The sequence below is a fragment of the Papio anubis genome, chromosome 1 (assembly GCF_008728515.1).
Source record: "Papio anubis isolate 15944 chromosome 1, Panubis1.0, whole genome shotgun sequence".
In the NCBI taxonomy this organism is placed as follows: domain Eukaryota; kingdom Metazoa; phylum Chordata; class Mammalia; order Primates; family Cercopithecidae; genus Papio; species Papio anubis.
Window position 1 is genome coordinate 106,872,962 of NC_044976.1, and position 25,781 is coordinate 106,898,742.

General features: G+C 43.8%; 1 protein-coding gene across 1 annotated transcript; it reads left to right on the forward strand.

The window, feature by feature from the left end:
- The first annotated feature begins 98 nt into the window (after nt 1-98).
- Nucleotides 99-20,229, forward strand: NBPF6 (NBPF member 6). Its single transcript, XM_031651431.1, is given in 16 exon segments — nt 99-311; nt 1,715-1,750; nt 1,753-1,813; nt 2,682-2,830; nt 2,833-2,895; nt 3,939-4,011; nt 4,863-5,071; nt 6,499-6,550; nt 7,419-7,558; nt 8,533-8,584; nt 9,400-9,569; nt 10,590-10,641; nt 11,377-11,549; nt 14,550-14,774; nt 16,844-17,058; nt 19,990-20,229. Coding segments are annotated over 16 exon segments (1,902 nt in total). The 5' UTR covers nt 99-133; the 3' UTR covers nt 20,044-20,229.
- The last annotated feature ends 5,552 nt before the right edge of the window (nt 20,230-25,781 follow it).

Genomic DNA, 25,781 nt, shown 5'->3' on the forward strand with positions numbered 1-25,781 from the left:
GTTAACAATTCCAGTTATTGTCATCTCTCAGTCCTGATTAAACCTAACTGATTTCACTAGTTTTTGACACATCATGTGTTTGGGTTTCTTCTCCCCAGTCCCTGGCTCTACCTCTTCTGCCACAAACGTCAGCATGGTGGTATCTGCCGACCCTTTGTCCGGCGAGAGGGCAGAGATGAACATCCTAGAAATCAACAAGGAATTGCGCTCCCAGCTGGCAGAGAGCAATCAGCAGTTCCGAGACCTCAAAGAGAAATTCCTTATAACTCAAGCTACTGCCTACTCCCTGGCCAACCAGCTGAAGAAATACAGTAAGTTCTATAGATTCACCATCACAACGAAAGTGATGAATGACCACCTGTCTTCTCTCGAGAAACTGAACGGTCTCTTCATCAAAATTGTCATCCTTCCCATACTTCTAGGAAAATAGAAATGGGTTTTAACTTCATGGTGTTAAGGATGGAAAACAGAGGCACAAAGTATTTAGCAACTTTTCCACATTTGCAGTCTGGTGTGAGGTGAGAGGAGAGTTAAAATCCAACATATTGACTGCTGACACAGGCACAGAACCACCTGTTCTTCTCAGCAAGAGGCTAAATCATGTTTATGAGAATCCTCTCTGTACCATGTAAGATGCTGCAGACAGGTAACATCTAGTCTGTTGGTCTAAATGTCTGGGACTAATGAACTTCCATTCACTTCAAACTTCTTTGAGGCCCAGTAGGCAAAGCTCTATTCTGGGCACCCTGGGGGAAACATAGTGACAGTACACAGCACCCGCACTAAGGAGTTTAAAGAGGAGACTACTCCTAATAGTAACTGCGGCAGCCATGAAGTGACAGCGTCAAGAGCAAAAGAATTACCATGGTGAGGAGGAAGTCCCATAGCTTCCTGGGACACAGGCTCTTATTCCTAAAAAGAGGAAGAAAGCGGCACATAGGGCGCATTGTGGGGGTAGCAGTCAATGGAGTGTGCAGGCAAGGACCCCACAGGCTCCTGGGCTCCGCGGGGACTGGGGTTTCGCGTCGCTCGGGCGCTGGGGACTTGTTTCGCCGGGTTTGCTGCCTCGTAAACGCCAGAAAGGATGCCTGTGGCTTCGCGGTCATTTCAAACTCCTGTTGAGTTCGTGGGCAGGAAAGAACACTCTCTCGTGGTTCTCCATTCTGAACCAGCAATTCAAAAGTTTGACCGGCGTGACTGGGCGTAATTTTCTACTAAAGCCTCGTTATGGTATATATGGCGGAACATGGGCTAAGATAGATGAACGCTGTTTTGGCGTACCGTGGACCACCAGGAAACAGAAGTAAAGGATCCCATAGTGCTAAGGGTCTTTCGGCTGTGCAGGATATTATTACCTCATGCCCCAGCACCCAGTGTTTTACAGGAGAGGCTGCAGGGCGGGAAAGTGTCCCCAAGATTCAGAATCGAACCTCAGGGGCTGTGAATTCTGGCTTTCTGCCTTGTTCCAGGTGAATCATCGTGTCAAAGTTGCCCGATGTGCACTAGAGTTTTTTTCTCCCCATCTCTAAGTTGATGAGTATCAGATGCCAGAAAGTTGGGAAGTTGGTAACTAAAGATGCAGAAATGTACTTCAGAGCCTGATACTGGGGCTGCTTTCATCCTTGGGATGGATGCTGCTGCCTGCCCTGTCAGTCAGTGATCCCAGCAGCATGTTCAGCCTTGCACTGAGGCAGGTGTGTCTGTCTTTTCTCAGAGTGTGAAGAGTACAAAGACATCATAGACTCTGTGCTGAGGATGAACTGCAGTTCGTGGAGAAGCTGGCAGAGAAGCTCAGGCAAGCTGAGGAGCTCGGGTGAAGTAAGGCCCTGTTGGGGGCAGGGGAGACGGGGTGAAGCAGATCTCGCAGGAAGTGCAGCAACTCAGCTGCAGGAGGAGACAGAGCAAGCTAAGGCCAGGACAAGGGCAGGCATTTACATGGCAGGCACATGCCATACAAACATTTATAAAACAGAACAGTCATCTTAGTAAGTTATGGGTTGCAGTTTTTTCTTGAACCTTGTTTTCTCTTTTAAAACAAGGAATTCTTGAGGTGAAATTTGCATAACCAAAAGGGATTGAGAATTAAAGAGAGTGAACCGCAGCGGCATTTAGCACATTCAAAATGGTGTGTGATCACCACCCCATTTACTCTTAGAATCACCTCCTGCTGACTGCTGCATGTCATTCGTTCAAGCAATGTTGCCTTCTTGACCCTGTCCTTTTTTTCTTCCTACATCTTTCAAATCCACCCCATTTGCACCTGGTCACATTTCTGTGCATGGCTTTAGTTCGAGTCACTGCAAGATGCACTGTGTGAAATTCCATATAGAAATGTCCATGGCCAAAGTGAGGAACTGCAAGGATATCCATTTGGAACTGATCTAGGAAGACACAGGCTTTTGTTTACAGAAAAGAAAGATCTATGGAACATTATCGAGGATCTTACAGGAGCACTCTTTTATATAGAGGAACCCTTTAAAATATATACATCACATTATAGCTTAAAGATATATATTTTTATATTTTTTTTTTTCTCTTGGCCAAAGGCATTTCCCAAATATGTGCTGACCTTCTGCTTGGAAAGCTCCTTGAGGACATTCTCACAGAAACCTCTGTTGCAGTGTTAGAACTGATCACTCATCCCTTTCCATTATTAAATGTTCTCTACTATCTCACCTTAGGCAATATAAAGCCCTGGTTCACTCTCAGGCACGAGAGCTGACCCAGTTACGGGAGAAGTTACAGGAAGGGAGAGATGCCTCCCGCTCACTGAATCAGCATTTCAAGGCCCTCCTCACTCCTGATGACCTTGAAAAGTCCCAGGGTCAGGATTTCGAGTGCAGTTGGCTGAGGGGCGCAGGCTGGCAGAGCGCCTTCTCCAGAAGCTGAGCCCAGGTGAGGTGGCCATGGGCCCTGATGACGCACTTACAGCTCCAGGCTTATGAAAGTCCTCAGACCTCCAAACCTCCACAATGACAATTTTATGGGTAGTGTATCTTTCCAGTAAACATCTGTGGGCGTGACATGACCAGAACTTCCTAGGTAAAAACAGAGATGGGAAACCCATGGGGCTGGAGGTCACAGTATTGCAAAGGTCTCCTCCTTTCTTGATGGAACGTGGTCTTTGGAGCAAGAGGCAGCATTCGTCCAGTTTTAAAGGACTGGGAGGAGGCTGTGACAGGAGGCAGCTTGTTAGAGTGAAAAGAGACCCAGACTAAGAGTGAAGGTTCCCAGGCTCTATCTTCAGCAATGTCTTTAGCAACTGTGCCCAACTGATTAATTTATCCTTCCTGGGTTTCTGTCTCTAAATCTGTAAAGGCAAACAAATTGTCTCTGGCATTCAAATGTGGGAACACTTATGACTCTATTTCACATGAGATAAAGCCCCTTGCTGTGTGCTGTTGGAGAAGGCTCTTGAAGTGCTGGCATTTGGTGGTAGGAAGTGGTTGAGGCTGGAGCACTCCCCATGGAGACAGTGTCCCTGGATAACACAATCGAAGCCACTTGGAGGCCCATGAAGTCCCTGATGTATGGAGTATTGTGGGACAAGGCTGTTTGTCCTGTTCTAAGAGAAAGATACAGGTTCTAAATGTGAGCTGTGACAGGACACAGAGCCTGTGCCTGGGAATCAGATCTGTGGCAGGATTGGGGAGACAGCTGCTGAAGTTCAGAGAACCTGGACGAGCCTGCAGTGATATGAAGAGGAAAAAGTCTTTTCAATATTTGGCCACATCTTGATGGTGACCCTGCAGATCAGAAATGCGTTGCCTCATGGATCAGGAAACCATTCCAGGGCATTTTGTTAAAGATAAAACATGAGAGCTCTTGTACCGTCTGGTCTCATACATATAGATGTTTGTGTATCCGTGCACATAGGGCTCACTGTGCTTGCATAGGTGAAGTGGGAAATATCTCAATGGACTCTTCTGTATTTGCAGAGAATGATGAAGATGAGGATGAAGATGAGAAAGATGAGGAGATTGAGAAAGTACAGGAATCACCTGCTCCCAGGTAACACTGAATAATCAGGAGCGGGTAATGGGTGGTAAAATATGAAAAGGGTCTCAGAAAGAACACAAGGCGGGTGAAGGTAGTTACAGATTCCAGATGCAGGATAAGAAACCTGCAGAGTCCACTGATTTCATGCACTCACCCAGCAAGGAAATAGCCCTGTTAACATGCTTGTCCATTGTCTTCATGGTACGCGTAAGCATGACCCCAGATGAACTCACAGCCCAAGGGACTTCCTGCACACACAGAGGAGACCTGTTCTCCCCTGCAGTGAAAGCCAGGAGGAGGTGCAAAGCTGCTTTCTACACGGTTGTCTTTATGTTCTTTAAAGGAAAGATAAATAGCAGAGAGGCAACAAGCAGAGGAATTAGGAAGTACCTAGCAAAGTTGAACACAAAGAAAAGTACCTAGACAAAGAATTTACATTTCATGTCACAATATTAAAGTAAAAATAAATTTAGAAGGCACACCATCTCTGGAGTCTACAATGGCTCAAAGGCCTGTATTCCTGTGGCCACAGTAGGTTAACTACAACCCAGCTTAGACACACCGTGTGGCAGCTGTTTTTAGTCTCTGTGTGTGCTCTCAAGACTGTACCATACAGAGACAGCTGAGTCTCCGTCCTCAACTCCTATCTACCCAGTGCAATGATCACCAGCTACTGTTTCCTCTCTGGTTTTCTCTGCTCTGTTGCAGAGAGGAGAGGATTGTCTGTTCCTTCTTAAAGGGAAACTCCCCTTTGCTTTCTGAGACCACTCTCTTATGCCTCCTGTCAAAACCAGTAGGACTTCCTGGGGTCCAATGCCTTTTGGTTTAATCTTCTGTCATTTCTATCCCACCAGGCTCATCAGGGAGGTGCAGATGGCTGAAGGAAAGGAAGTCCCTCAGGACTCACTGGAGGAATGTGCTGTCACTTGTTCAAATAGTCACGACCCATCTGACTCCAACCAGCCTCACAGGAGCACCAAAATCACATCTGAGGAAGACAAAGTCGACTCTGCTCTGGTTGTAGAGAATGAACCCTCTCATGATGAAGAGAAGGCTCTAAACATTCTCCCAGGTAGCCTCTCTATTCTTTGTCCCTCCTGCCTCTGTCTAGGCTGAGGAAGATCAATTCTGAGGACAGGCTGCATACATACATATTGGTTTGATTTACATACTAAGACAGAGCTGGGTGCAGTGGCTCATACCTGTAATCCCAGCACTTTGCGAGGCTTAGGTGGGTGGGTCACTTAAGTTCAGGAGTTCAAGACCAGCTTGGGAAATGTGGTGAAACCAATCTTTACACAGAATATGAAAAATTAGCCAGGCATGGTGGTGCGTGCCTGTCATCGCAACTACCCGGGCGGCTGATGGGGGGAGTCATCTGAACCAAGGAGGTAGAGGCTGCAGTGAGTCATAATTGCACCACTGCACTCCAGCCTGAGTGACAGTCAGAGTCCGTGTCTCAAAAAAAAAGAAAAAGACAGAGAGAGAGAGAGAGAGAGAAAGAGAGAAAGAGAAAGAGAAAGGAAGGGAAGGGAAAGAAAAGAAAAGAAACTGTGATGGGATATTGCACACAGAAAGCAAGAAAAGAAACTATGAGGGAATATTGCACACATTTATCCAAGGGTCAGAGAACTTTCCTCTCCTCCTTGGCCCATGGCATCACTTTGTCTTCCTGGCCCCAGTGTCAGCATGTTGGACCACAGGCAGGTGTGACAAAGTCATAGCCATCTGTGTATAGGAGGTAGCTGTCAGGCCTCCTGGCTCGGTTCCTATGTCTCTTGTCACATGCAATAATGATTAGTGTCCCTGAACAATGTCCATGGAGTTTCTATGCCTGTCACAGGCCACTGACAGTCTCGCCTGTGTATTTGGAGATGTTGTTTCTCTGGATTCACTGTTCTCAGCCCCAGCCTTGGTCTCCTTTAGGTCAGCTTGTCCCAGCTAAGCAGTCACCTTGAAAGCAGGACATAAACACTTCTACCTTTATCTTGCTTATAAGTTTCCCTAAACAAGGCTGGGCTCTGCCTTCTTCACCCCATGAGTGGCCAATGTATCTGTGTAGCACCACAGATCCTTTTTTACACAAGGGTTGTTAGAATTTATCCATCAGTTCAGTCTTCTATATAAATTTCTCTAACCATTCATTGACTATGATATTTGATGAGATAAATCGGTATTGCAACAACACTTCTGGAGAGTAGTTAGGGCAATTCTTGAATTCTTGTGAGAAAAGTTTTCTTTAACTGTTGGCGCAGACTTAGGTCCAAGGAGAGGTGATTATGATCTACCAGATGAGGGAGATTTTGTTCCACAGGTCTGGAAAGGAGGCTCATCTACTTCTGACAAGACTTAATGTACGGCGCCTTAGAACCTTCCTGTCAAAATGTCACATTCTTACACTGAGGATATTTATGTCTTGCGCCATGACTGGGCACTGATTTCGTCTTGTGTGAAGTGTGATTTCCTTACTGTGACCTGCTCTTCTGAATTTGTTTACAGAAAATCAAAATGATCATGAGGAAGAAGAGGGGAAAGCACCAGTGCTCCCCAGGTAACTGTGGATTTGTGGGCTGTTAGTTCAGTAGTGACACCTGGACACCACGGATCCAGGGAAAATAGGGAGTGACGAATAGAATTGTCTCATCCATTCATCCAACTGCAAATTACCCCCTTAACAATGTTGTCTTCTTTATTATGGCACTTGAATAGCTTTCATTTCTTAACACCTCTCAAGCATGGGAACCGACAATCAGTTGAGCCAGGTGAACTGACTAAACTCAGGGATATCCTGATCTCACCTGTGGTCTCCCATGTGGTTAATCCAGAGTAAGATGCATATCTGCTTTCTGAGTGTTTTGTGTCAGCATGTTGGCAACTACTTAGTTTGCAAGACAGAAAAAATTTAAAAAAAAAATTTCATAATGCATATCAAAATATTGAAAAAGGGGACCTTTAAAACAGCATCTGTGTGTCTGGAATGCCCCAAGAGCTCTGTTCACTTGGATGCTGCATGTAAATATCAACGCCATTTGTATGAAGGAAGTGAAGCCCCGTGTTAGATCTCTCTGCTGCAAGTCATGCTGCTAGTTTACAGGGAAAGTCTCGGTCTCCTGCAGCAGCTCGTTTGTGGCAAGTGCACTGAGTTAATCTGCTGTCTCCGCTGTTTGTCCCCAGGGCAGTCATATCCACCCCACATTTAGAAGGATGGGTTTTCTCTCTTGGAGGAGATGACCCCTTTGCTTTCTGTGACCACTCCCTTTGTGTCCCATCAAATCACATGACATGCTGTGGTGCTGAGTCTGTCTTGATCTAATCGGCTATCGTTCCTATCCTACCTGGCTCATCAGGAAGCTGCAGGATTCTGAAGAGAAGGGAGTCCTCAAGGACTTACCAGAGGAATGTGTTTTTTCTCATTCTAGACACCATGACATGTCCAACTCTTACCTGCATCATGAAGTCACTTTCTTGGCACTGGATGAAGAGAAAGTTTGCTCTGTTCAGGATGTTGCCAGGGATTACTCCAATTCCAAATGGGATGAAACCCCACTTGGCTTCCTAGGTAGGCTCCCTATTCTTTGCATCCCACAATCTGTCCATAATGAAAGATGTCATACCTTCAGGAAGACACTATGCTTATACACTGGTTAGAACCAGGCTTTAGGATTTTGAAGGAAGGCTTCCTAGGAGTCAGAGTTGTGCTCCATCCTCCTCCAAAACCACACATTGTCCATCATCTTTGCCCCATTGTCAAATCACTGTACCCAAAGTTGACCTGACAAATTCATACCCACCTCTGCAGCCTGGGTGCAGGATGTAACCACTAGTCCTCCTGATTTAGATTTAATCTGTCATCTCACATGAAAACTTTTAATTTTCCCTCCCAAACAACCTGAGTTTCTCTGCCTGTCCAAGGCCAGCTGGCAGCCTTATCTATATCCTTGAGCCAATAATACCCGCTGCCTCACTTCTCTCAGGCTAGACTCCCTCCCCTTTTAGCAAGCTTGTCTTAGCTAAGAGGTCTCTGAGTACCAGAACATGACACCACTATTAGATTTTGTATGTTTCTGAAAGGAGGCTGGGCCCTGGAACTCCCTGCCACATGAAAGGCCAATGTATCCATGTAGCGTTAGAGATTCATTTGATTTAATCTGTCCCTCGAAATGTACATTCTACAAAAACACCGAAAAACAGCTTATCTGAAGGAAACATGCTGAATACTGCAGTAACCTGCTAGGAAGCATTTAAGTAGATCTCCAGGATCTGTTAGTAACAGGGATACAGCCACATTTTGCTGTGACTCAGACAGAAGGACTGTGATGATGACCTGTCATATCAGGGAGATTTGCTCCATGGCTCAGGAAAGCAAACCTAGTGACTTCTCACAATGCTCACCCTGAGGCCTCCTAGAAAATTTCTCTCACACCTGTTATCACACCGAGTATATTTATGACCCCTAGGTAGATTTGGACAAGGTTGTGCATGTATGAATGGAATCAAGTTCATGTGACTGGTCTTCTCTTAATTTACTTGCAGAAAAGCAAAATAATCCTGAAGAGGTGAAAGGAAAAGAAACAGTTGATCCCAGGTAATTAAAAATCGGGCTCTATTCAGGGTGACACCTGTGGAACTCATATCCCCAGAAAACCAGAAAGTCCTGAATATACCTAATTCATCCCTTCAGCCAACCAGAAATGATCCTTTCTAACCATGTTTTACATTTTCATTGTGATACTTGCATTGTTGGCCATTTTGTATTAACTTCTCAGGTTCAGTACATAAAACCAGTTGATCTTGTGAACAACTAATCAGTCCCAGAGATTTCTGTAAAGCAGCTATCTCTTCTTATGTTTTCAACCAGCCTGAGATTCATATCTGCTTTCTGCTGTTTTGCATTAACACAGTGCTAAGCATTTCAAGGTAAGGAAATTAGGTAGAAAAAGATTATTATTATACCACACATAGTAATGAGAGAAGAAGGACTTGATGGCATGAGATTTCGGGCATATTATTATGCCTCAAAAGCTATGTTTAATTGGTCACTACACATGAAATTTAACACCATTTAAAAGAAAGGAATGAAGCCACCGTTATGGAACAGGATATTCAGTAAGTCACGACTGCACCATACAGAGAGACTCAGTCTCCTTCCTCAGAAAATCGTGATCTGGCCACTTCGCTGAGCTTCTGATGCTTCTCTCTCTCTCTCATCTCTCTTTCCCTCTCTCTGTATTGCAACCCACCCCATGGCAACCACACTGTGACCCACCAAGAAGAGGAGAATATTGAACTCTTTAATGGGCTGCCCCATTTGATTTCTGCCATCACTGCCTCCTGCCTCACGTGAAGCCAGCTGGGCGCTGAAACTCCTTGGATTAATCCTTACTCCTTCCTACCTTACAGGCTCAGCAGGGGACCGCTGAGGGTGGACAAGCATGAAGTCCCCCAGGAGTCACTGGATGGATGTTGCTTTACTCCTTCCATCCTTCCTGACCTACCTCACTCCAATCGCCCTTATGGGAGCACTTCATACTGTTTTGAAGACAAGCAAGTCAGCTTGGCTCTTGTAGACAGTGAGTACTCCATTGTGAACACGATAAATCTCCAAATGGTGTCTCAGGTAGACTCCGTAATCCTTGCACCCCTGGCTGGACTGAGACGTGTCATTGGGGTGGGCATGACTCAGAGACACAGGATGATTTGCATCAGAATCAAAAATCAAGTTGGAAGCACAGACATGGGGTGGGTCAGTGAGCTCTGCTCTCTTCCTCATCTCAGACCAGGCCTGTGTCACCCTGGCCCACTGTCACGACATTGACAAATTCACACCAATCTACGCAGCACATGCCCAACAGGTATCTGTCAGGCCTCTTAATCTGAATAAGATTCGTCTTGCCAGCTATTATGTTCCTTACAAGTTTCTTTCCCCAGCCATGTCCTTTGAGATTCTATGCCAGCCCAAGGCCAGTGGCATCTTTGTCTACTTTTCGTTAAAGATATTACCTAGGTTTTAAAGAACCTAGCCTCATTCTCTGTGTCCTTGATGTTGGCCTGTTTTAGGTGAGCAGTACATTTGCTTTTGTTATGTGTCTAGAAACAAGACTGGGCCTTGTCACTCCTAGATATCACGAAATGCTAATGTCTCTTTGTAGTACCAAAGATTCATTTTGATTCGAGGGTCTGTATATTCTCTCCTTCATTCTAATTTCAGTGTATAAACTCCTTGCCACCATGAACAATGTGGGTATTTGATGACTGAAGGCTGAATATTGCAGTTTTCCTTCTAGAAAGCAATTGAGGTGTTTGCCTTGAATTGGTGTGAAAAAATTGCATAACTATTTGCACAAAATCAGGACAGTTGATGTTGGGATAATGATCTACCAGAACAGGGAGATTTCATTCCTAGGCTCAGGGAAGAAAACCAAGGCATCTCTCTCATGACAGGACCTCAGGCCTCCTGAATATTTCTCTCACACTGTCCTGATCTCCCACTGAGGAAACTGATGTTCCTATGTTAGGACTGCACAGTGGATTGTTTGTGTGTGTAGGAGAACCTGCTTAATGTGTCTGTCTCTGTCTGAATTTATTTGCAGAAATTGAAAAGGATCAAGAGGAGCTAGAAGATCAAGACCCACCGTGCCCCAGGTAACTCTGAGGAATCATGGACAGTTAATTCACTGTAGATATCTGGAGTCTCGGATGCAGGGAAAATCAGAGCATGCAGAATATACCTGTTCCATCTGTTCAGCCAACCATGAAATAGCCGTATTCATAAGGTTGACTCTTTTCATTGTACACCTATATTTGTATTTCCTTCTTATTAATTTTTTTCAATTCTACTAATGTGCATTCAGTTGACTCTGTTGAACTGATCAGTCACAGACATTTTCTGCAGTCCCCTTTTCTGTCCTTTTTGATTAAAGGGGAGTTGCACACTTGATGTCTGCCTCTTTGGCATTACCATGTTTACAAGTATTAGACAGTGCCATGTTTACAAGTATTTGACAGCAGGAAAGTTAATGAAAATAATGCATGTCATGCTACAATGTTGAGAACAAGAGATGTTGAGGATACAGGAACTCTGTGAAGACTCAAGAGTCTGTATTCATTTGGCCAATGATGCTAATTTCAAGAAAATGTATGCAACAGTTTCCCACAGGGATCACTCCATTTCCTTCCTCCCCAGATCATTGCCTGCCCAGTGCACTCAAAGCCTCTCACGCTCTGTCTCCTTCTCGAGACAGGGAAGGATGATTGTATCTCCCTGAGGAGACTGTACTTTGCTTCCTCTGGGCCTCCCTGAGGCCCTCCCTATAGAACCAGCTGGGCGCAGTGGTGTTGGTTCTCTCTGGCGTTTATCTTCTGTCTTCTTTACCCCAGGCTCAGCCAGGAGCTTCCAGAGGTGAAGGAGCAGGAAATCCCAGAGGACTCTGTGGATGAAGTTTACTTGACTCCTTTAGTTCATCGTGACCTGTCTGACTGCCACCAGCCTTATAGCAGCACCTTGTCCTCATTGGAGGATCAACTTGCCTGCTCTGCTTTGGATATAGCCTGTGAGTACTCCATCCTGGAGGTCACAAAGATCCACTGTCATCCCAGGCAGCCTCTGTATGTTTTGTTTCTGCAACTTGTGCAGCTCAGAGAGACCACCTCTGCAGGCAGGCCGTATACACTGAGCCTGTTTTGAATCTGGCTCTTGGGTCCAGTTTTCAGCACAGACATCCACTGGGTAGAACTTCCTCTTCTCCTGTCCCAAGTGCCTCCTCTGTCACCTGGCTCCTTCTCACAAGAGTAGGCTGTGGCTATCAAAACAGGCCTGAGAGGGGTGTGGTAAGGACTTATTGCAAAGTCTTGGCCACAGTAGCTTAGCTGAAGAAATTTATATAACAGACCTCCTTCTTTAAGATAGGGAAACGGTCTTTCCTGAAATTATGTTGCTAACTACATGCCCTTATCTCTTCTCTGGCCATCCAGATATGCTGGGAGTTTTTCCCGATTATTTGGAGGCCTGTTTCATGATTCCTGTGTCCCAAGCTAGATTCTCTTCTTCAGGGATCCCCAGCCCTGAGGCCATGGGTCATTATGGGTCCATGACCTGTTAGGAACTGGGCCGCAGAGCAGGAGGTGAGCGTTGGGAGAGCTTTTCAGCCTGGATTCCACCTCCTGTCAGATCAGCAGGGGCATTAGATTCTCACATGAGCTCGAACCCTATTGTGAAGTGCACATGCCAGGAATCTGGATTGTGCTTTCCCTTATGAGAATCTAATGCCTGATGATCTGTCACTGTCTCCCAGTGACTGTCACCCCCAGATGAGACCATCTAGTTGCAGGAAAATGAGCTTAGGGCTCCCACTGATCCTACATTACGGTGAGTTGTATAATTGTTTCATTATATATTACAATGTAGTATTTGTAGAAATAAAGTGCACAGTAAATGTAATGTGCCTGAATCATCCCAAAACCATTCCCCCTAACCTGGTCCCTGAAAAACTGTCTTCCATGAAACCAGACCCTGGTGCTAAAAAGGTTGGGGACTGCGGCTCTACTTCCTCCGAGGGGTCTTCCCTCCACTGACGCAGTCCAGCGTCCCTTCCTCTATGCGTGTCAGGCTTGCATCCTCTGCAGAGCTCCAGTGGTTTTCTCCATGTGTGGGTTTTAGTTTCAATCAAGTTTTGGGCTCAGTGCTATGTTCTCATGAAAACCATCGACAACTAGTGTCCCTCATGAGGTTCTGGCATAACCGATGAGCAAAGCAGAGTGGTTCCTGTCCCCATGACGTCCAGAAAACCCTTCCTCTGAGCAAGTGCCCCTTGAGATAGCAGCTCCACAGGACGTGTAAAAACAAAATCCAATTTTCATTTCTTCTTGCTCATTCTCTTTTTTATAACTTCAGTTCTGGGAATTTGATGTGGATTGTTGGGGATTTTACCCATTACATTATCTTCTAGTAAGAGCAAGTAACTCTGTGATGTCCCTCAGTATATTGGATTAAGTTGTAATGAAATTAGCAAAAATGCCAGGTGTGGTGATTCACATCTTTAATTCCAGAATGTTGGGAGGCCAAGGAGATGGATCGCCTGAGCTCAGGAGTTTGAGACCAGCATGGGTAACGTGGTGAAACCCTGTCTCTACAAAAAAATTGGCAGGGCGTGGTGGTACACACCTGTAGTCCCAGCTTCTCGGGAGGCTGAGGTGGAAGGATCACCTGAGCCTGGTTAGTTGAGGCTGCAGTGAGCCACGATTGCACCACTGCACTCCAGCCTGAGCAACAAAGTGAGACCCTGTGTCACACACACTGACACTCACACACACACGCACACACACAAAAAGAAAGAAACTAGCAACAAAGATGTTGGCCTCTATTCTATTTTGGTCAGTAAGTGCCTTTCATACTGGGACCATCCCCATTCCCATTTTGCATTTCTCCCTGAGTTTCAAAACAGCAAATGCCTTTCTAGAATCACAGTGATTCATGAAACAATTAAAATACACACTGTCCTTGCACCTGCTGTATGTCCTGCCCCTTTGCAAGCAAGCTCTGTCCTGCTATAACCTGTTCCGGGCTCAAAGGACACTCCCAAGTGGGCAGTGGCATTTGCATATTAGAGCTGAGGGCACTGAGGCGTTTTTAAGAAAACTTAGAAAACCTTGCAGAGAACAAGGATGTGGAGAGGGGAGGAGAGAGAGGAGCCCCACAGCAACATGGATCTGGCCCTGCAGGCCCCGTCCCCATCCTGAGCCCAACCTGGACTGGCGTGAAGTCATTGGAAGTCTTAGTCCACTCAGAATGTGTATTCCTCTCCCTGGGGAAATGGAAAGAATCTGTTTAAGGGGTGCCACCCGAACCCCACTGGAGCAGTGGGTAATGTGAGGATTGTGTCCTCTGTTACCTTCCTAAGGAACCGCACGTGCTGATCTGTGGCTCTTGTGGCCCCTGAATTTCCGGGAAGGGACTGGTCCCTCTCCTACATTGCCTCTGTCTGCTGACACCCACTATATGACAATAGGATGGATATGTGTGGGTTGAGGGTCAAACCATTATAGTCAACGGGAAATTCAAAGTGTCCCAGAACCCATAAAAGTTTGCCTCAGTTAGTGTTTGGTCTGTAGCCTCCCAACCCCCTTTCTCGTCGTTCTTTCTCAAAGCCTCGCAGCTCTAATTCTTGGCCTGTTCTTACAACCCTGTGTGTGAAGAAAAACAGCTCCTCCTCTCCTGTGCTCTGAGGCCTCTCTAGAACTTTCCCTCTTGTCACAAGAAAGAATTGAATAATAACAGAATAATCGTGATGGTCTTGTTAGACAATCCAAAGCCCTCTGGGCTGAAGCAAAGGTTTTTCATTTCAGGGACACCCCAGCCTGGGACCCTGCCATGTCAGCGTCCCCAGGCACAGACAGGAAAGGTGACGTCGCCTGCACTGACATGATGTCTGTCTGTGTGGCGTGGGTCACTGGGTGGCTTTACGGACAGCAGAGACATCGGGGATGGGTGCTCTGGGCGTGCTTAACAAAGGGAAAACTCAGATTATTCCTACTGAAGCGCCTTCTCCTTTCAGCTCCCACCAAGACGGCCTGTCCCCAAGGGACTTGGAGTGGAGACTTGAGCCACCACCTGTCAGAGGTGCAGGTTGCACAGGCACAGCTGGAGCCAAGCACCCTGGTGCCCAGTTGTCTGCGACTACAGCTGGATCAAGGGAATGGCTTGGCCAGGCGGGGCCTTTCCTCCACCACCTGCAGTTTCACAGCCAACACTGATTCTGGGAACCAACGGAACTTCCAAGGTAGGGAAGGAAACGGAGTCATGAAGCTCTAATCCAGGTGTTGGTGGTCACAGTGCTGTGGGTGGAGGAGAGAATGGGGCCTCCCACGCTTCCTCAGGGTCAAGCTGAAATTCACGATGCTACAACCCAGTGAGATGAGCAAAGGCCTGGAACTTAGAACCAAATCTGCTGTCAGGTTCTGGGTTTGCCACTTTCTGCTTGTTGACTTTGGCCAAGGTTTTTGTCTTTTTGCTATTTACATCTCTGTTCCCTCATCTGAGATACCTGAAAAATTATATCTACCTGCAATCATTGTTGGGAATATTAATTATGATAATTTCCAAAGGGCTTGATTCCATAAGAATTACCCAATAAACTTAAGAATGGGTGTTATCTAATCCTTTTAAGATCTTTCAGCTAAATTTACACTTAGAAAGTGACTTCACGGATGATGTCTCCTCTGAGGTAGAGCAGTTATGAAGATCTCTGCTTTCTAGGGCCCCTCTTCCTTTCCTTTCTCACACAGACTCCTCTGCCAGTTTTCTTCCTCTCCTTCCCCATCCCTCATGAAGCCAATTTTCCCTATCAGGCACTTCAGTAACAACCCATGAGGCACATTGAGTAACAGGCAAATCCCACCCACACTCACTCTCCTGACATGTCCAGCCTCCTTTTTCCCGCTTTTTGAAATAAAAGGTTAAACTTTCACACGGAAAGTGTCTACATCAGTGTTTTTTATGAAATCTACTTAGTTTTACCTCCACTCATGTCCACGGCCATGTCCTCAGTTTCTGTCTCACAGGGATCCACTTCTGCTCAGATTTCCTTAAAACCCTGGGTCATGTTCATTCTCACTCTCCGCCCCACTCAGTATTCCTCTCCTGAGCCCTGGGGCTGCCTGGTGCTCATCTGTCAGGGCGATGGCCTCGCTGAGAATGAGGGGGACCCCTGTCCTCAGGAGGAGGGAGGGTTATGTGGAGATGGGACCCAGCACCATCTGGGCCCGGGGTGGAGAGGACACATGAAGGCCAGGGAGTGTCGGGGATACGCAGTCCCCTGACACATGCCGGGATGACTTATTTAAACTTCGATTTTCCCCACTGACTCTCTCCTTGCTTCTCTATGATTCTCCTCACACTCCCCAGCCAAGATCTTTCACTCCCACTGGCTCAGACACACTCCCTGTTGCTCACTTTCCCTGGAGTCCAGAGCCTGAACCAGGTCCCAGGTAAGAAGAAAGAGTGAATGCCTTGTTTCTTCATTAATATTTTCCTTCACCTGGTGATTTCTCCTTGCTGTTCACCAGGTCATTTGTTTCTCTCACACCTTTTCTTTCTCATTCTTCTCATGTCTCTAATTTTTTTTCCAATTTGAATGGACCAGAATAGTGATGACACTGTTACATTCAATCTCTCCAAAATCCCTATATAACATTTATTCTTTAAATTAACATGTACAGATACATGCATTTCTTTAAATTAACATGTACAGATTTATACTCATTTGTCCTATTATGTGTGACTATGTATATCTGGTGTGTATGCTATCTACGGTGCATATATATATGCAGTAAATCATATAATGATACATCTTTTGTAAATTCTCTAGGTTTAGTCTTCCTAGTTCTTCTCTCACCAGCTGCTGTCACCTCTGTCTGGTCTCACCTCTGTGCCACATGGGCTGCCACCCTGCCAGACCCTTCCATTCCCATCTCCTGTTTGAACCCAGCTCTGATTTAACTTTGATTTTTGTAATCTATGCTCTCCCCAAAGCATAGCCTACATACAGTGTTATTTCCTTGCCTTTGCCTTATCTACCTGGAAGCTACTTGTGTTTCTTAATCCTATGTTTCTTGAATATTTTTGTGAATTGGCAGTGCCTTTGGCTCCTGGCAATCTTACCATTGCTCAGTAATGTAGGAAAGATCAAGAAAAAAGAAAATATTAAAGTGACTCTATTGGCTTCCCCTCACCCTTTGGACTTTCTTCTCCAAGGCCACTTTCCTGATTTGATGTCCACTGGGTGGAAGAGAAAGTCACAGTAAGATCGTGGGTGCCAGTGGATCCCATTGGCTGTGGTTTTATTTTCAGAGCTGGTTTTAGAGCCCTCCCTGGGGATGAAGAACCCTCCCCAGCTGGGAGATGATGCACTCGAAGGCTCAGCAGACAACACACAAGGGCGTCAAGTCAATGGCCAGATTCATGCCTCCAGTGTCCTGAAACCGAAGATCATCAAAAGAAAACTCCCGCTCAGCAAGTGGAGACTGGCATGCAGATTCCCTGGCCTGCAAGCTTAGGGTGCAGAGGTAATCACATCTATGGCTGATAGCTGCACTCCTATTTCTTTGTCTATTATTGACAGCTCATTCTCCTACTGCTTTTTCTCTTCCATTTGTTCTAACAGCTGCTGTAACCTCTGTCTGGTGTTAACTCTGTGTCCCATGGGCTCCCACCCTGACATGCCCTTTCTGTCCCCATGTCCTCTTTGCTCTCTGAACTCTGCTCTATTCCTTCTTCTAGTGTCTTGACAGCCCCTCTCATGGCCACAGGAGAGCCAGGCCTCCTTGTCCTCATCCAAGTGCATAGTTTAAGCTGCTGAACACAGGAATATTTGCCTGGAATCACACTCTCTCGGGAAATTTACCTTTCCTCTCTGCATCCCAACTCCATTGCCTCTTTCTGCAGAAATCATTGCTTTAATACATCATTTACACATCGATTTTCCTCTTGAGTCTTCTTTTGAGCAACCCAACTCAGTCAACTCTTAATCATCACTTGTTCTTCTGAATGAGCAGTGTTAAAACTAAGCACAAAGAGCCCCACTTAGGAAATTAAATTAGAACTGGGGTAACAGGCGGGAGTTCCCCACTGGCCTGGAGTCAGGTTTGTCTTCAGCCCAAGATGTGCAGCCTAGTGCCAACGTGGATGGGGTTGCCAGAGTCTCAGTGTTCTCACCTCATGGACTCATTTGAGCTTATGTTAACTGGAGAACATTTATGACATACTAAAGGGACATCACTCCAAAAGTACATGCACAGGGCAGGACTTCAAAACCATCATGAGGTTCATCGTTCCAACCTCTCTCCTTTTTATTCTCATTTCCACTTCTACAAGTCCAGTGAAGGGTCTAAAATGCAAGTCAGATGAATCTTGAGGCCAGAGTATATGAGAGAGCATTTTATGAATTAACTTTGAGAAAAGTGACTCCAGGACCAGCTTAATGCATACACAAGATGACAGACAAAAATCTATCTATAGGACAATCTTTGCTTTGGCCCAGCCCAGTTGATAAGAGAGAGATTGAACTGAAATTGTCAGGGAGAAGGCTACAATACATAGAACCACGGGGAACAAAGCCAATCATGAGAGAAATGGGGAAAGGAAAGCAAATGATGAGAAACTGGGCTGGTCCATTTAATATCTCTAAATCCTGCTTCCATGTAATAAGCACCTGCTGAGGTTTCCATTAAGATGAATGCCTTGAACTCACACCTCGAGATTCTCACTTACATGGCCTGGGGTGTGGTTTGAGCATCTGTAGTTTTAAAATGCTCCCATGTGACTCTAATATGTGGCTAAAGATGAGAAGGACCCCTGGCCTACTGTGACCTCAGGTTAGCAACATGGAAGTGTCGCATACGTGTGGCTATTCCACAGAAAAGGCTGAGTATCTATCAGCCTTTGATGGGATCTGTATTCTGCTCTCAGTAGTGCTGTTTGTAAAGCATCGAAAAAAATACAACAAGAAAAACAAGAAAATTAATAGATTAGACTTTTAGCATCTGCTTGAAGCACACTTGCTCAATTTTGAATAAAAGATAAGAAATAGTCATTATATTAACACCTAATGTACAGAAATAATACCTCCCACATTACATATACTGGAATTTAGTATTTTCTTTTGCATTTTAAAAGAAAACTTCCAGTTTACATTTCCCCACACCATTTTATAGCCCACTCATGGGCTCACCACTGCAATGTGAAAATTTTACTTTTGGTCAATTATTAACCTTCCACGAAATCCCCAAAGAGAACTCATTGGTCTCACTTTCCTGAAGAGAATACAATAACAAAGTAAGACTGAAATTCTGCAGGAGATTGTGTATGAATACTTCTTCATGCCTCTCTTCACACTGGCATAAAATATTAAAAACAAACCTTTCCCAAAATGTACTTGGGGAAAACAATAAATAGGATGGGAGACTGTAGTAAAACACAAACTAACCCTTTTCTCTTTCTGCTTCAGAGTTTTCTTGGTCTAGATATTGAGAATATTTCTAGAAATGCCTTAAGGTGGAACCAGATGTGGAATCAACTTCAGGGCATTAGGGAAAATAAGTTGGGCCGTGGTTACAGTCCCCGCTCTCTCTTTACTAACTCCATTTTGAGTCTCTTTTTTTAAATTCCCTTTTTTTCCTGATCCCCTTTGGACAAATACTTATAATTATATATATATTTTATTTTTTTAACCAACCAAAGAAGCGCAGCAACATCATATTTATTTTTAAAACCTTATTCCTGTCCTAGCCAAGGTGACCCAACCGCCTCTCATGACTGTTGAGACCTCCAGATTGGAGCCTTTCCTCTCGCTTTCTCCAATCTTTATTGAAACGGCCTTAGTGGATAGATTCTAATTCTTGGGTTGTCAATAGCAAGTCATGTGCCCTTAGTTCAGTCTTACCCCTGTGGCATCACTACTCCTCTGTTGTAAAAGATGGACCTGGACGTGTATGTTGTCTGAGGTTCCTGCTGCTTCTCACATCCAGGGTTCTTCCCATGGCCCTCCCGTTCCTCCCTAGAAAACTAGGACATGGAGTTGTAAGGGGGTGGATTTCTCTGCAAAAGGTCCTCTCCTTCTGCTCCTCTCTGCTTCTTGGCAGGCAGGATGGATGTTGAGCACATCCTCACTGGGAGGAAAAGTCATAACTCTGCTCCAGACAGAGGGGATCAGGAGGAAAGGGGCTGATGTTCCCCACTGCTGGTTGGGCATAGGTGGGGTCCTTATATCCTGCACCCCAGGCTGACTGGAAGTTCAGGGAAGTTCAGGAATGTTTTCTTCTCACTTGTGGATGGCGCTTCCCCCTTCAGCCAACCCACGGCCCACGCTTCAGCTCATCCTCCTGGCAGGTGATCCTTTTGCCCCTGATATATCACTACTTAGCAATCCCTCCAGACTCAGCCACCAGGAGGACCTGACAAAAAATGCTCATTTGATTTTTTCTTTCTCTCCCCTACAGATACCAAATACTGCTGGAAGGATGAAAAGGGTGAAAGGATGTCACAAAAAGTAGCTTTTCCACTTGATGAAAACAACTAAAACAGCAAAGCAAGTTCAAGTCCAAACACAATACTGCAGGGGTCCTTCACTGAGGATTGAATTTTAGACACAGAATACTCTTGATGATTTCAACCCACTATGCTCCTTTGATTTGAGAAGCCACAGTCCATCCCCCTCCAACTGTGATCAATACCTAGGGAGACCAATGCCCAGATGGACAAACAGCATTCACAGGCCTTAGCCCTGCTCCTCTCAATTCCCATCGTGTAGAGAACAGGAGTCAGGAGCTGCTGGCAGGAGACAGCATGTCAGCCGGGACTCTGCCAGGGCAGAGTATGAACAATGCCATGTTCCTGTTGAAAATGCTTAGCCTGAGTTTCATAGGAGGTAACCCTCAGACAACTGCAGAATGTAGAACATTGAACAGGACAACTGACCTGTCCCCTTCAAACAGTCCATGTCACCACCAAGAACACAACAAAAAGGAGAAGAGACATTTTGGGCTCAAAAAGAGTAAAAAGACGGTGTAGCTTGTGCTTTTTAGTCATTTTGAACCCAAAACATCTCCTCATCTTTTTGTTGTTGTCATTGAGGATGGTGACATGGACTTGTTTGTAGAGGACAGGTCAGCTGTGTGGCTCAATGGTCTACATTCTGAAGTTATCTGAAAATGTCCCCATGATTAAATTCAGCTGTAAACATTTTGCCAGGAACTCTGCAGAGTCCATGTATTTCCCACTCAGTCCATCTAAGGTAGGCAGAGGCTTCCAGTGTGTCCATCCCCACAGATACCTTTTCCAGAGGGATGGTCACTTGGTAAAGGAGGGGTCTAGGAGCTCTGTCCCTTGTAAAGACACCTTGTTTATAATTAATTTGGAAAGTGGTTTGAAATAGTATAAACATCCTGTATTCTAACAATCTTCCTCTGACTATTTTATCACCAATTAATCACCCCTGCCTGTGTCAGTTACTATATTTATGTTTGTACATTGAAAATTTTCTATCTCAAAATCTTACTTTATCCTTGCTTTGCTGTCATTCTTCATAATATAGAATATTCCCTACCCAAATTTTAACTTTCATCCAAAATTAATTTTAATTTCTTTTCACTGGCATTCTGTTGTGAAAAACAATATTCTCTGCCCCAATTTTAACTTGCATCCAAAATTAATTTTAGTCAATCAGTTAAAAATGTTTAAGTTTTAAATCTGTTTCATTAAAACATTTTGCCTCTCACTCTGGACTATTGGATTTTTTACGTATAATGTTTTAAGCTTTTATTATTATGATTGATTTTGGTGGATATGAATTTAGATTAATGTTATCTGCTTCCTGTTTATATTCTAAACTCTTCCATGTTTTAGTCTATGTTTACTATATGTGGTAGATTGTTTTACTGGATTTCTTTGTTGATGTTATTTGTTTTCTTTTTTGTTTGTGTATGTGTGTGTGCTTTTTGTTTGTTATTTAGGAAGAGTTGTATAGCTCCCATTTAACAATGCACTGAACAGGTTTTGATGTCACTAATCCCCTTTTAACATGACACATTTCTACTATTTGGTTTATAAATTTTAAATTATTTCTTTCAACTTCAAATTTTTACCACTATGACAATCAAAGACATTATTTTCCTCTTCTCTAACCTCTTTACCTGCCATTTCTTATTTGTTATTTTAACCCAAACATAAAGTGACAGCCCATGTGACACCTTGGTTTTTGGTTGAGATCTACATTTAAATATGTTGATGCACATGAGCTATTCAAAAGTGTGTTGTCCTGCTACCGCGAGTGAATTTCATCCTTAACAGAGTCCTCATGAGGGAATCAGGTTCCACTGACTTTCATGCCTAATAATAAACTTCTTTTTCCCAATGTCTTGATACATGGATTGCATCACTGGATATAAGGTCCTTGGCAAAAATGATTTTTTCTTGGGATTTTAGGAAATATTGTCTGGCTTTGGAGAACAGGCATGTGTGCTCTCATTCTGGGATTGTATTTTGTTCAAGCAGGACCTTTAATTTCTGCCAGTTACTTCATTCATTCTCCTCACAAGTCTCCAGAGGATGCTTCCTTTGTCCAGGCCTTGCCGTCTCCCAGCAATTCTGCCCTTCGAAGACTGGCCCCTCTGGTCCTCTGCACTGTGAAGCCCCTGCCTTTCAATACCCCAGTAGCAGGGTTCTGATCCACCAGGTCTCAGGCCTCATCTGTGTTTCTCCACACTCGCTTTCCGAGGAAGGTTTTACCTGTGTTTTGTCATTAACAGGCCCTCACTGCTGTGCTGGCCTCTATTTGCCTGGTGCTTCCTCTCCCTCTGCTGTTATGTGGCTCCCAGATCTGGCTAAATAAAATCACCTGGGGTCCCCAGAGTTCTCTAGCCCTGGTTGGGGGCAGGATTATGGGTGGTATTTAGGACTCTGTGTTAATCCCCAGGGCTTCGACATGTATGTGGAGAAATTCAGCTATTATTCTATCCTACTTCTCCAAATGCAGAACTTCAATAGTATAAAAAAGGAGACAGAATCCTATACTAGAACATCCCCATAATCACTGGCCGACTTCAACAATTATCGTTGAATGGCTGAGCTTTACAAAATGCAATCCTTCCTACTTACCTAGGAAGTGTGTGTGTGTGTGTGTGTGTGTGTACATATATATTTATATATGCATGTATATGTATATGGCATATACGTCTGTGTGTGTTTTGTGTGTCTGTGTTTGTGTTTGTGTTCGTGTGTATCTATATACACACAGTTTGGTCATGAGATTCTGGAGGCTGAAATTCCCAAGACGGAAAGGCAGATACCCAAGGAAGTATTTCCTTCTTATTGGGCCTTTTACTTCTCCTCTGGCCTTTGGTTGATTGGATGAGGCCCACTCAGGGAAGGCAATCTGCTTCACATAGACTGCCTATTCCAGTGTTAATGTCATCCAGATCCCGCCTCCAGTACACACACAGAATAACATAGGAACAAATGTCGTGGCACCCTGGGGCTCGGTCACAGTGACACACACAATTAACTATCACACAAGTTCTTTGTCATATTAGTGATTTTCATATTTTTCTCCCAATCTGTAGCAGGTCTTTTTATTCTATGAATAGTGTCTTGTGCTGACCAAGAATTTTTAATTAGTATAAAGTTGAATTGATCATATTTTCTTTAATCGTTTTGTTGATGTGATAACTAAGAATACTTAGCCTAACTCCACATCATGAAGATTTTCTCTTATGTTTTCTACTGTAAGTTCTCTAGTTTTGCAGTTTACATTTAGTACTGTAATTAATTTTGATTTAATTGTGATGCCAGTATGGAGATTTAAGTGGATTTTTAAAATCTTTTTTAGTTTTTTCCTTCAACTTTTATTTTAAGTTCAGGGGTACATGTGCAAGATGTGCAGGTTTGTTGCATAGGTAAACATGTGCCATGTGGTTTGCTGCACAGATCATCTCATCACCTAACTATTAACCACAACATCTATTAGCTACTATTCCCGATGCTCTCTCTCCCCCCAACCCTCACCCCTCACTTCTGACAGGCCCCAGTGTGTGTTGTTTCCCCCATGTGTCCATGTGTTCTCATCATTCAGCTACAACCTATAAGTGAGAACATGTGGTGTTTGATTTTCTGTTCTTGCATTTGTTTGCTGAGAATAATGGCTTCTAACTTCAACCATGTCCCTGCAAAAGACATGATCTCATTCCTTTTTATGGCTGCTTAATATTCCATGGTATATATGTACCACATTTTCTTTATCCAGTCTATCATGGATGGGCAATGAAAACCATAAACTCCAAATATCCCAGAAACATAGTGTATCCTAAAGACAAGAAACATGAAGAAAACTACACCAAGGAACACCATACTCAAATTGATCAAAACCAGTGATGAACAGAAAATCCTAAGAGGAATAAAAGGAGAAAAAGCACATTATATACAGAGGACTAAATGTAGGGATGACATTCGATTTCTTATCAGAACCACTACATACTAGAAGTCTGCAATAGCTTTAAATACTGAAAAAAAAAAAAAAATACATGCCAAGAAAAGCCTGGGCCCAGACGGATTCACTGCTAAATCCTACCAAATATCTAAAGAAGAGTTAATATCAATTTTTCACAAACTCTTCCAAAAATAGAAGACAGAACACTTCCCAGCTTATTCTATGAGGCCAGTATTACCCCAACACTCTAAGACATCACAAGAAAACTACAAATGAATATAGTCTTTAAATATAGACACAAAATCCTCAACAAAATATTAGCAAACTGAATCCAATAACATCTGCATAAATTATACATGATGACCAAGTGGGATTTATCCCAGGGATAGTAGGTTAGTTTAACATCTGAAAACCAATTAATGTAGTATCAGTAGAAAATAAACCAAAATTAATGTGATCATCTCAATAGATGTGGGAAAGACATATGACAAAATTCAGTATTCTTTCAACAAACAAGGAATAGAAGCAAACTTCCACAACCTGAGAGAGGACATCTGTGAGAAATCTTCAGCTAACATCATGTTTAGTGGTGAAAGACCAAATGTTTTAACCTTTAGATTAGGAATAATACAAAGACATTCACTCTCACCACTTCTATTCAATGTTGTACTAGAGATAGTAGCCAGGACAATTAGGTAAGAGCATGAAATAAAAGTATCCAGATTGGAACAGAAGAAGTGAAACTACCTCTATTTGAAGATTATATGTTCTCATATGGAGAAAACCTCAAGGAATGTACTAAAATACTACTAGAATTAATAAGTTCATCAGGGTTATAGGACATGAGATCACTACTTAACAATAAATTGTATTTCAGATTTTCAGATTAGGGATACTCAACTTATACACTTAAATCTCTGGAAAGTGAAATCATGAGCATTTTTTCCTCTGTGGTCTCCTATATTTTTCTATATGGTAAATATGTGCCAGTTTCATAATCAGAAATGAAATTACAAAGATCATTTAAAAATAGCAAAAGACCTGGACACATACACCCTCCCAAGACTAAACCAGGAAGAAGCTGAATCCCTGAATAGACCAATAACAGGCTCTGAAACTGAGGCAATAATAGCCTTCCAACCAAAAAAAGTCCAGGACCAGACGGATTCACAGCCGAATTCTACTAGAGGTACAAAGAGGAGCTGGTACCATTCCTTCTGAAACTATTCCAATCAATAGAAAAAGAGGGAATCCTCCCTAACTCATTTTATGAGGCCAGCGTCATACTGATACCAAAGCCTAGAAGAGACACAACAAAAAAATGAGAATTTTAGACCAATATCTCTGATGAACATTGATGCAAAAATCCTCAATAAAATACTAGCAAACTGAATCCAGCAGCACATCAAAAAGCTTATCCACCACGATCAAGTTGTATTTATGCCTGGGATGCAAGGCTAATTCAACATACGCAAATCAATAAATGTAATCTATCACATAAACAGAATCAAAGACAAAAACCACATGGTTATCTCAATAGATGCAGAAAACGCCTTCAACAAAATTTACAGCCCTTCAGGCTAAAAAATTATCAATAAACTAGGTATTGATGGGATGTATCTCAAAATAATAAGAGCTATTTATGACAAACCCCCAGCCAATATCATACTGAAGGGGCAAAAACTAAAAGCATTTCCTTCGAAAACTTGTACAAGACAGGGATGCCCTCTCTCACCACTCCTATTCAACATAGTGTTGGAAGTTCTAGACAGGACAATCAGACAGGAGAAAGAAATAAATGGCATTCAA